The sequence below is a fragment of the Choloepus didactylus genome, chromosome 24, assembly GCF_015220235.1.
Source record: "Choloepus didactylus isolate mChoDid1 chromosome 24, mChoDid1.pri, whole genome shotgun sequence".
Lineage (NCBI taxonomy): Eukaryota > Metazoa > Chordata > Mammalia > Pilosa > Megalonychidae > Choloepus > Choloepus didactylus.
This window is the reverse complement of record NC_051330.1, coordinates 4,509,583-4,521,726: the sequence shown is the minus strand read 5'-3', so window position 1 is coordinate 4,521,726 and position 12,144 is coordinate 4,509,583. Positions and strand designations below refer to the sequence as shown.

The 12,144-nt window shown below is 37.1% G+C and overlaps 1 protein-coding gene across 1 annotated transcript; it reads right to left on the bottom strand.

The window, feature by feature from the left end:
• Positions 1-1,202: 1,202 nt before the first annotated feature.
• On the bottom strand, positions 1,203-8,222 carry LOC119520046 (olfactory receptor 2T10-like; the record flags this gene model as incomplete). Its single annotated transcript, XM_037817797.1, has 2 exons — positions 7,294-8,222; positions 1,203-1,221 (listed from the first exon to the last, which is right to left on the bottom strand). Coding segments are annotated over exons 1-2 (948 nt in total), but the record flags the coding sequence as incomplete, so codon positions are not given.
• Positions 8,223-12,144: the final 3,922 nt, after the last annotated feature.

The window sequence follows — 12,144 nt, the reverse complement described above, 5'->3', positions numbered from 1 at the left end:
CCTGGTGTATAATTCTTTTTAAATGCTGCTGGATATGATTTGTGAGTATTTTTTTAGGATTTTTGCATCTATATGATTAAAGAAATTGGTCTATAATTTTCTTGTTTTGTAATGTCTTTGTCTGACATTGGTATTAGGGAGATTTTAGCTTTGTAGAATAAGGTAGCCTTCACCCCTCTTCCATTTTTTTTTTTTTTTTGAAGAGTTTGAGAAGGATTGCTACTTTCTTCTTGATTACTTGGTAGAATTCACATGTGAAGCCATCTCGTCCAGGGCTTTTCTTTTTGGGAGCTTTTTGATGACTGACTCAATCATTTTATTGATTTTCTCAAAGAACCAACTTCTGGTTTTGTTGATTCTCTCAATTGTTTTCATGTACTCAATTTCATTTATTTCTGCTGTAATCTTTGTTATTTCTTTTCTTCTGTTTGCCTTGGGATTAGTTTGCTGTTCTTTCTCTAGTTCCTCCAGGTAAACAGTTAATTCCTTGATTTTTTCTCTTTCTTCTTTTGTAACATAGGCACTTATGGCAATAAATTTCCCACTCAGCACTGTCTTTGCTGCATCCCATAAGTTTTGATATATTGTGTTTCCATTTTCATTTGGTTCAAGATACTTACTAATTTCTCCCTTGAACTATTGGTTGTTTAAGAGTGTGTTGTTTAGCCTCCATATATTTGCGAGTTTTCTCAAAGAAAATTGATTTCTTTGAGAAAATCAATGAAATCAATGAAAACTTAGCTAGGCTAACAAAAAAAATGCAATTAAATAAAATCAGAAATGGGAGAGGGGACATAACCACTGGCTCCACTGAAATAAAGGAGAAAACTAGAGGAAGCTATGAACAACTATATTCTAATAAACTAGGCAACTTAGACAAAATGGACAACTTCCTAGAAAAGCATGAACACCCAACATTGACTTGAGAAGAAATAGATGACCTCAATGAACCAGTCACAAGTTTTCCTTTTGCCTATTTCCAACTTTATTCCATTATGATCTGAGGAAGCATTTTGCATAACATCAGTATTTTATAATTTATTGAGACTTACTTTCTGACCCAAAATGTGGTCTATCCTGGAGAATGATCCATGAGCACTTGAGAAAATTATGTATCCTGCTGTTGTGGGGTATAATGTTCTGTATGCATCTGTTAAGCCTATTTCATTTATCATACTATTCAACATCTCTGTTTTCTTATTGATCCTCTGTGTAGATACTCTATCCATTGATGAGACCAGTGTATTGAAGTCTCCAACAATTGTTGTAAAGGTGTCAACTTCTCCCTTCAGTGTTGTCAGTGTTTGCATCATTTATTTTGGGGCACTCTGGCTCAGTGCAAAATATTTATGGTCATTATGTCTTCTTGATGAATTGTCCCTTTTATTAATAGGTAGTGTCCTTCATTGTCTCTTTTAGTTGTTTTACATTGGAAGTCTGATTTGTCTGACATTGTATAGCTACCTTCATTCTTTCCTGCATTTTCTTTGTGTGAAATATAATTTTCCAAACTTTCACTTACAAATAATTTTTGCCCTTGTGTTTAAATTGTGTCTCTTGTAGACTGCAAATAAATGGGTTCTGCTTTTCAATCCATTCTGGCAGTCTATGTCTTTTTATTGGGGAGCTTAATCAATTAGCAGTAAATTCCTTCAAGTAGTATCTGTATATCATTGAGCCATAACTCTGTTCTCACCCCAAAAATGCTCTCCTGAGTTCTGGAGCCATATATCATCCATATGTTGTTTACCTGTGACTCTAATATTGACCACAAAGTGAGAAAAAGAAGGTACAGTCCTTAAGGAAGAAGCATGTGGCTTTCCTGTTTCTCTCTCCATAATGTCTACACTGGCTTGCTCAAGCATCCTAATATGGAAAGTAACCTTCTCCAATCTTTGCCCGAGTTCTGCCTTATAGCTGGAATGAAATTCCAGCAATTCCTATGTGTCTCACAAATTTGCTTCCTACAACTTTTTGCTCAAAATTCAACCTCACCATTTATATTAAATATGGACCCATAGTCCATGGGAACAGCCCTGCTTGGTATTTTCTTCTGCTAAAATTCCATTTTTCATAGATTTTCTTCATAGATTTTATTTTCTGTTTACAAATTTAGGCATTGGGAAAGCAGAGATTTTTAACTGTTGTGATGTTTGGTCCATCTTCAGCGTGTAGAAAAGTTCCTGAAACATAGTAGGTGCTAAGAAATTATTTGTTGAATGGATGTATATATGAATGAGTGAATGAATTGAGGAATAAAAGAAGTTGAGAGAGGCATTCATCTTTCCGGTGGAAGAGTTCTCCCGGGAGGGGAAGGTCACGTGAAAACCCTTGACTGGAAAGAATTAAAGTGAATGGTCATCCTTGAGGAAGAGTAGAAGGGAGAAGGAAAATAACACGAGAAGCGGTGGGAGATGGAGGCAAAAGTCAGATCATTTGTGGTCTGAAGGCTAAGATAAGATTGTCTGGCTTTTTCTACTTTAATCCATTCTCCAAAGAGCATCTAGATATTCATAAAAGTCTGTGAAATTGATCCTCACTTCCTGCCCTACTCCATTCAAACACTTCAATGCCTTGATACTCGTTTTCTGAATGGCAGGGCATCTGGTGTTGTTCACTGTTAGGGCTTCCACATGTCCAGCATATATTTGCATGGAGTAAGTATTTATTGCATCACGAGGCGCCATATGGTTTGGAAAGGCCACTGATTCCTCAAAAGGCAGTGGTTAGGGGCAGGGAGTCTAGAATCTAGGTGTTTGGGTTTGAAAACTTATTGGACCTCTTAATAGCAGCATAACCTTGTGCAAGTTTTCAAACCCATGGGATCTCAGTTAGACCAAATGTAGAACAGAGCTGATAATAATTGGGCTGTGAGAAATCAAAGATTTCTTTCATGTAGTGCCTGCTGCATGACAAGCACACTATTTAGCTATTGTTATTTTTTATTAAACACAGGAATAAATACCTAGCCAAGTGCTATACAAAAGCCTATTTGAAGTAATAGTTCTAAACAAGTGCACACTTGACACAGTTGGCTTGAAAAGGGAGAATATGGGAAACATTCATGAATGAACACAATTCCACACCAAACAAACAAGATAGTCCCTTGTGCTGATCTAATATGGATAAAGACTGAGAAGCTGTGCTCATGGAAAAGGGGAGTACAATTGAGAGTGCATTCCTGACATATTGATGGAAGGTAAATCCAGGTTGTGAATTTGTGTTGTCTGAGATCCTGAATATTTTAAGTTTGTCCCAAATGCTTGGAATTCTTTCCAGTAGTCATCACGATCTTCACAGTTCATGGAATAACACAGGCATTGGACAGGTGCATCAAGGCAAACCTTGAAGGGGATCTTTTATGTGTTAAATGAGGACATTTCCCTCCCCCACAGAGACTCAAATGAGGCCGTGAAAGAAAAATGCCTCTGACAGAGTAAATGCTCATTAACCAATCAGAATGTGATTATCATTATTTCATAATGATCACCAAGCCTAAGACTCTGTCTAAACATAAGAATTTATTGTGCTAGAAATGTGCTCATTGCTTATAAACTTATATTTATTTTCACATTTTTTAACTTTAATCTACAAAGGGTGACTGACTCAAAGGGATGGACTAGAGATTAATGTTATGAGAAAAGGAGTAGTGACATCACCAACCTGGTGATGTAAGACATCCCCTAGAACATCCTCCTCACAGAGATTCAGTTTGTCCTCTTGGAAAAATCCCACTTGCTTAGAACTCTGGAGGATGGTAGAGACTGGAAAAGGACTCCCCAAGTGCTGAATTGAAGAACAAGAAAATCATCAGTTGGGAAACTTCTGCCCCAGACCCACTGGTCCACTCCCCTCCCTCTCACATTGTCCTGAGCAGACTGAGAGCTGCTCACGGGCAGCAGTTCAGGGCCCTGCCACCATCAACACAGCATAGAGCCACTCAGAGCAATGAGTTAGAGCCCTGTACATGTCCATTGCTATAAAACATTGCTAAAAGAATTCAAAAAAGATCTAAATAAATGGAAAGAAATTCATGTTCATAGATTGGAATACTAAATATTTTTAAGATATCAATCCTACTCAGATTGATTAACAGATTAATGCAATCCCAACAGGCTACCTTGCAGACATGGAAAGCCAATTACCAAATTTATTTGGTATTGTATGGGGCTCCAAATAGCCGAAAAGATCTTGAAAAGAAGAATGAAGTTGGAGGACACACACTTCCAGATTTAAATTATATTACAAAGCTGCAGTTGTCCAAACAGCATGGTACTGGCACAAGGATAGATATAATGACCCTTGGAATAGAATTAAGGTTTCATAAATAGACCCTCGTGTGTATGGCCAATTGATTTTTGAGAAGGATGCCAATTCCACCCAACTGAAACAGAATTGTGTCTTCAAAAAATGATACTGGGAAAACTGGATATCCATATGCAAAAGAATGAACAAGCACCTCTTTCTCATACCTTGTATAAAAATTAAGTCATGATGGATCAAAGGACTTGTTTTGGTTTGGTAAAGCTGACAAAATGCAATATACCAAAAATGAGTTGGCTTTCACAATGGGAACTTATCAGCTTACAATTTACAGACTTAGGCCATGAAAATGTCCCATTAAGGCATCAACATGATGATACATTCTCTAAAGACCAGTTACCAGTGAACTTGGGCTCCTCTGTCAGGTAGCCAGGAACATAATGACATTTGCTGTTTCTTCTCTCCTGGGATCCATTGCTTCGGCTTCTGGCTTCTCTGTGGATTTTTTTCTAAACTTCTCTGGAGCTTTTTCTGTGACCTCCACTTAATTTCACCTGTTAGTTCCGTATGTGTTTTATCCTTTTATAAAGGAATCCAGTAAGAGAATTAAGACCCATGTTAAATTGGGAGGCTCACATTGCAATTGAAATAAGCTAATCACAAAGTCCCACCCACAGTAGGTCTGCACCCACAGGAATGGATCGAAAGAACATGACCTTTTCTGGGGTGCATACAACTTCAAACTGCCACACACCTAAATATAAGAACCAGGACCATAATACTCCTGGAAAAAAATGTCAGAGAGCCTCTTCAGGATCTTGCAGTAGGTAATGGCTTCTTGGAATTTACATCAAAGTACAAGCAGTAAAAGCTTATTTCATGTGTCTGGGTGATTGTGAAAACATTGTGGTTCACACTCCCTTTATCCAGTGTATGGACAGATGAGTAGAAAAATGGAGAAAAAAAGTAAATGAAAAATAGGGGGGATGGGATGTTTGGGTGTTCTTTTTTACTTTTATTTTTATTCTCATTTTTATTTTTTATGACTTTTTTGGAGTAATGAAAATGTTCAAAAATTCACTGTGGTGATGAATATGCAACTATATGATGACACTGTGAATAACTGACTGTACACTTTGGATGATTGTATGGTATATGACTATATCACAACAAAATTGCAAGAAAAAAATAGATAAAGGGGACCTCCTCCATATTAAAAAATTTTGTGCATCAAAGTTCATTGACATGAAAGTAAAAAGACAACCTATTCAATGGAAGAAAATATTTGGAAACCACATATCAGATAAGGGTTTAATATCCAGAATATATAAAGAAATCCTACATCTCAACAAGAAAAAGACAAAGAACTCAATTCAAAAATACACGAAAGACATGAAGGAGATACAAATGGCTAAAAAGCAAATAAAAAGACGTTTAGCATCACTAGCTATTAGGGAAATGCAAATCAAAACTACAATGAAATATCATTTCATACCCATTAGAATGGTGAATATTGAAAAAAATAAAGCTACAGATGTTGAAGAGGACGTGGAGAAATTGGAACACTAATTCATTGGGGGTGAAAATGGAAAATTGTACAGTCTGAGGAAGACATTTTGGCAGTTCCTCAGAAAGCTAAGTATAGAATTATCATATGATTCCACAATCCTGCTACTAGGTGTATACCCCGAAGAATTGAAAGCAGGGACTGGAACAGATATTTCACTCCAATGTTCATGACATTATTCACAATTGCCAAGAGATGGAAGCAACTCAAGTGTCATTCAACTGAAGAATGGATGAAGAAACTATGCATCCAGTAGCATATTATTCAGCCATAAAAATGAATGAAATTCTGATGCATGCAACAATGTGGATGAAACTTGAGGACATCATGCTAAGTGAAATAAGCCAGACCCAATAGGACAAATATTGCATGATCTCACTGATATGAACTAATAATATTAAGCAACCTTCTAGTGTTAGAATCTAGATTATGAGTTACTAGGGGATATATTGGGGTTGGAGAATGGGGAGTTGATGCTTAACTTGTGCAGAATTTCTATTTAGGGTGATTGTAAAGGTTTGGAAATGGATGGTGGTGAAGGTAGTACATCATTGTAAGTGTAATTATCTGTACTGAACTGCATATATGAATGTGGTTAAAAGGGGAAACATTAGGTCATAAACATTGTTGGAATAAAAATTAAAAGACCAAACATAGAACTGTATAACACAGTGAACCCTATTGTAGATAGTGGACTATAGTTAATAATACAACTATAAGAATGCTCTTTCATGAATTATAACAAATGAAACACTGATACAAGGTCTTAACATCAGGGTAGTATATGGGAAAATACACCTAATGCTAGCTATGAATGATAATTAATAGTACTATTTTAATAATCTTTCATCAATTTTAACAAAAATACCATCATAATGCAAAGTACCAACAATAGAGAAGTAAACGGGAATGCTATATTCTTTACATGATTTTTCTGTAAACCTACATCTCTTCTATCTTTCAAAAATAATAGGTAATAATAGGACGCATTGCCCAGGAATGTTTATAGGGTGGTTAGAATGAAGTAAATGATGCAAATTGTTTCACATAGTGTCTTCAACATAGAATCTCAAAATAAATGCTTTCTACTATGGTTTAATAAAGAGTAAAATTATAAAGAGTTCTACTGTTAATTGTAAAAAATGTTCCACACAATACAAGGTGTCAGTGGTGGGGTACTATATAGGAATCTTATGTTTTAATCATGATTGTCTTATAAACCCACAAATTCTCTAATAAAAAAAATAAAATAAAAGGAAAAGAAGAAAACATGAGCATAATCTCAAGTATGAGAAACTGTGTATGTGAGGGAGAAAAATTAATCTGAAATCTCCTCAAAGCCAACTCAGGGATTCAAGGGGTTACCTGGAGCACAGACATTTTTGGTGAAATGGCAACTAAAGTGAAGGTGGAGGCATTAATGGAGAAAGGACTAATTAGATCCCTTCCCACTTCAGTATGACACTTGCCCTGCTCTCAGCATTTTCCTCAGAGCCCCTGTGACATCTCTATTCCTGAGGCTGTAAATGATAGGGTTCAGCACAGGTGTAAGGATGGTGTAGAAGAAGGACACAATCATGTCCTTCTCAGGGGTGTGGTAGGAGCTGGGGAGCATGTAGTTGTAGATGCCAGCTCCGTAAAAGATGACAACAACCATAATGTGGGAGGAACAGGTGGCAAAGGCCTTCTTCCTGCCCTCTGTTGATTTCATCCTGTGGATGGTGAGGATGATGAAGTAGTAAGAGCCTGAAATGATTGTCACGGGGATGAGGAGCATGATGACACAGCAAAAATACATAAAGATCTCATAGAGTGAGGTGTTTGAGCAGGAGAGCTTCAACAGGGCAGGGACCTCACAGAAGAAGTGACGAATCTCCCGGGATCTGCAGAAGGGTAATGTCATGGTGATGGGAGTGAGCATGAGGCCGTCTACGGAACCAACGAGCCAGCAGCCCGATGCCAGGAGGGTACAGACCCTGTGGTTCATGAGGACAGAGTAGCGGAGAGGATGGCAGATGGCCACGTACCGGTCATAGGCCATGGCGCCCAAAAGGCAGTACTCCGCACCCCCCAACAGTAGGTAGAAGAACATCTGGGTCCCACACCCAAGGACGGAGATGGCTCTTACTTTGGCCAGCTGGTCCACCAGCATTTTGGGCACAGTGACAGAAATATACATCAGGTCCATGAGGGAGAGCTGGTTGATGAAGAAGTACATGGGAGTGTGCAGACAGGGCTCCATGTGGATCAGAAGGATCAAGATGATATTCCCAGCCACAGCCATCAAAAATATACCAAAGATGAGTGAGCAGAGCAGGCCAGGGTGTGAGCTTTGGCTGAAGATTCCCAACAGGAAAAAGTTACCACCCAGGGTCTGATTGGCGAGCCACATATTTGGGTGATAGATTGGAATGACTTTACCTGGATGACAAAATGAAGCTTTATTAAATTTGTACCCATGTGCACATAAACATACACTCCACATGGAATGGTTCTATGATCACATATATAATATACACATTTATGTACATGCATATCTATACACACTCGTACGTATATATACATGTTAAAAATATATATCATTCATACATGGTTAACATGGCATTTTTTTCTTGCCATCAGAGGGAATGCATGCCATAAGAGTTTATTTCTAGCAACAGGAATGAATTTTCACTGAAAAGAAGGCAGTCTATTAGAACGTGAATTGGATTCCCACTATGCCCTCTCAATTTCTCCAGAGCATGGGTGAATCAATTCTCCTCTCTTGTTTCTTTTCAAGTGAACATCACATCACTGACCAAAAATAAAGGGCAAATCAACTTAATGATAACTGATGATTAATAAATAACTAGAGAAATATTTGAGACTAACTTTTCTTGGAGCAGAAAATAATTTTCTAAGTATATATAGAAAAAATGAAGAATTGCTAACATTGTTCAAAAATCCCTTTACTAAATACCAAAAAGACAATGAGGCAACATCTAGAAATTCTGCAAGAAAAATTGGCGATCCAAGAGTGCTGTGTCTATCCAAAAGGAAAGCAGCATAGATATCATTTTCAGGTTTCCAAGTACTCAGAGACTACAGATAATCTGCTTCAAAAATTCAAATAAGATAGAAAACAAAATAATAAATGAAATAAGGTGAAATTCTTCAGACATCAGGAATAACATTGAGGGTATAAACAAAGAAAAAATATACATGCCCAAACAAATGAAAACCATCTATTGATATCCCGCAATGTCTCAAAGGAAAATCAGGACATAAGTTTGGGACAAGGACTGAAGGAAAGTAAACTGGGAAATTCCACAATGGATAGGAGAGAAGGAAGCACCACTTTGTGATTCCTTAGTGAATGAATGAAGCATGTTTTATGCATATCCACAAAGTGAAATCCATTTAGGGACAGTAATGGTGATAAAACTCATGCCTGTAAGTGCTTGGTAAGTGATGGTTTCTAACTGAGAACTCTGCCCAGATCAGAACAGTTGGTAGGTCATTTCTAAGTAGTGGGATTATGTAAACAATAATAAGACAGAAATGAGTTTTCAGGGTGACTATATCAAAGAATTACCCCTGAAGAGTGAAATCAAGTGGATGTTGCATTTCTTAGCTGCATGGTTCAATCTACAGAGTTGACTTGGTGGAAAGACGAGACAGAAAGACAAACAGAAGTTCTGTCTCCAAAATGCACCTCCCACAGACACTGAAACAAAGACACTCAGCCCAGAAAGATGCCCAGCAGAAACTTTCTTTAACCAATCAATGTACTTTTATAAGAAACAGATGGACAGGTATGGAGTATGGGTTGGGACTATGCAAAACAAATAAAGATAAGGAAACAATGATTAGGTCAATTTAAAAGCAATCAATTTGAATACTGATCCGATTATTTCCAAAAACCAAACTGCCCAGGAACAAACAGTCATAGGATTTGTCATGAATTTCAGATTAGAAACATCTATACTCTATGAAGGCAAGAAACCCCTTTCTCCAGTGGGCATATAATCTCCAAAATGATGAGCTGTGATTCAAGGAGGAAGCAGGTTTTGTTTCTCTCTCTCTGCTACCCTTGAGTTCTACCAACCATATCTCACATATTACTTTCCTCATTAGAGTCCCTGAGATCCATTTTAAATCAAAAGGAAGGAAAGGAATGGAAAGGAAAAACTTTGCCACATGAAAAATCATGCAAACTTTCAGAGGAAAAAAGTTAAAAATCATGTTTTTAAATCAGACTTTCCTGGAAAATGTTATTGATGGAACACATCGCCACCCAGAGGAAAATCCTCAAGTTCTGAAGTTAGTCATCACTTGGTTTTTCTCCCTTTTGTCCCTATCAAGGTACTTTGTGAGTCGCCTAAAACCATTGCATCTTTTCCTTCCTTATAAACAAGTAGAGATGCAGAATTTTTGTACAGCCTAATTAATCAGATGGCTGTCAGTTTCAGATATGAAAATATGTGTAACAGAACATTCTACATTATATCTTTGTGTCTAAACATAAGCTTGATATGATAATAATAAATATTAAGTTATTTTACAGGACATACATACCAGAAAATAAATTTTGCTTTCTTACCAGGCCAAAGGAAGGGATATATAATATTCCATTCGAGTAAGAACTGTTTCCATTAAGACATTACTCTTAGTGTCTTCTTACTGAATAAAGCCTTGTCCTTTTCATTTCCCTCCTAGGCTGTTACTGAAGCATTAGGTTGCTTATCTGCAAAGAGGAATACAATATTGTCCCACTTACAGGACCAGATAATTTTCCTGAAGAGCTGCAAATGTGGCTGGGTCCAGCATGAATGTTCTGGTGACAGTGAACTTGAAGGATGAGCTCTCCACCGTGAACCCCCACGGACTGTGGTGGCCTCCGTGGGCACTGGAGGACTCTGTCTTAGTCTTTGGTCAATTGCAGGACATGATTCTGTAGACATTTCTAATGACCCAACTCCTACTAACCTCTAAAGGAAGAAAAAGTTTCTACTAAGTGCCGACAATGACTTTTCTAGGAAGTTCCCCTGACAGTTTCGCTCTGATGAAAGGGAAATGGTAAACTGTGTCAGTCAAATCACTTTTCAAACACAAATTATCTCATCATCTTGTTGTAAGGGAAACTAGTGAAACTTAAACCAAAATGAGACAAGTGATAATAAGCTTAATAATTTGTACTCATTTATAAATGTTTCCAGATTTTATTAGTAACAACTGATCATTATTCAATATCGATTAAATGCAGTTGCAAAAAGAAAATAATCCACACTTCAGAATTCCAAAGTTAGCTAATAGTTTGGGGTTTTCTCCTTTTAGCTGTTTTTATGCCATTAACATAATTAATATCACTTTCTTTATAGAATTTTGTGCCTCTGTTTCACTTGACTTTGACACTGTTGTTTTATGACCACATCTTAATCCAATGTATGGTTGTATCTGAGTTTAGAACTTTCAGATTATTCTGAAATAAATAACAGATACAGCACATTACCTGGCAAACCATAAATTATGTGACTTTCCTGAGGAGTTAAACCATCAGGGTGTTTCTCAAATTTTCCTAATATGAATTATGCTGCAGTGAGCAGCTCTGTTCTACATCTTTTTTGGGTTGAGTTACAAATCTTAACTTCCAAGCAAGCTCTCTTAAAACATTCCATTAAATTACTTCAAATATTTTACCATTATTAAATATATTATAATATTTCTGAATCCAAAAACAATTATTTTCATTGTAGAAAATTTGTAAACACACAATTTTTAATTGAGAACAAATGCACAGAAATTGAAAACACAATTGAATAGTCTGATTTTTTAGACTGGAATTAGGATCATAAACAATTGTTATGCCACTAGTTTTAAAAAGCCAGCCTCAATCAAATGTGTGTCTGTGTGTGCATAGCAGGAGCAGGTATGTTCCAAGCACTTGACATTTGTTACATGATTGATCCTTTCTGCAGCTATGTAGGGAAAGTGCTAACATTCCCTGAATAGTTTGCTATAGCTGCTTAACAAATTACCACAGATTTAATAACTTAATACAACTCAAATTAATTCTCTTACAGTTTGGGTGGCACAGATTTGAAATCCGTTTCACTGGTCTAAAGTCAATGCGTTGGCAGGGATGTTTCCTTCTGGAGGCTCTAGGAGTGTCCCTTTCCTTGTGTTTTCCTGCTCTTAATGGTTCCCATACTCCTTGGCTTGTGGACCCTTCCTCTGACTCTGAGTCCTCCTGTCTCCCTTGTGTGAGGACCCTTGTAATTATGTTGGACCCTGAACATTCCATAATAATCTTCCCCATCTCAAAATCCTGAATT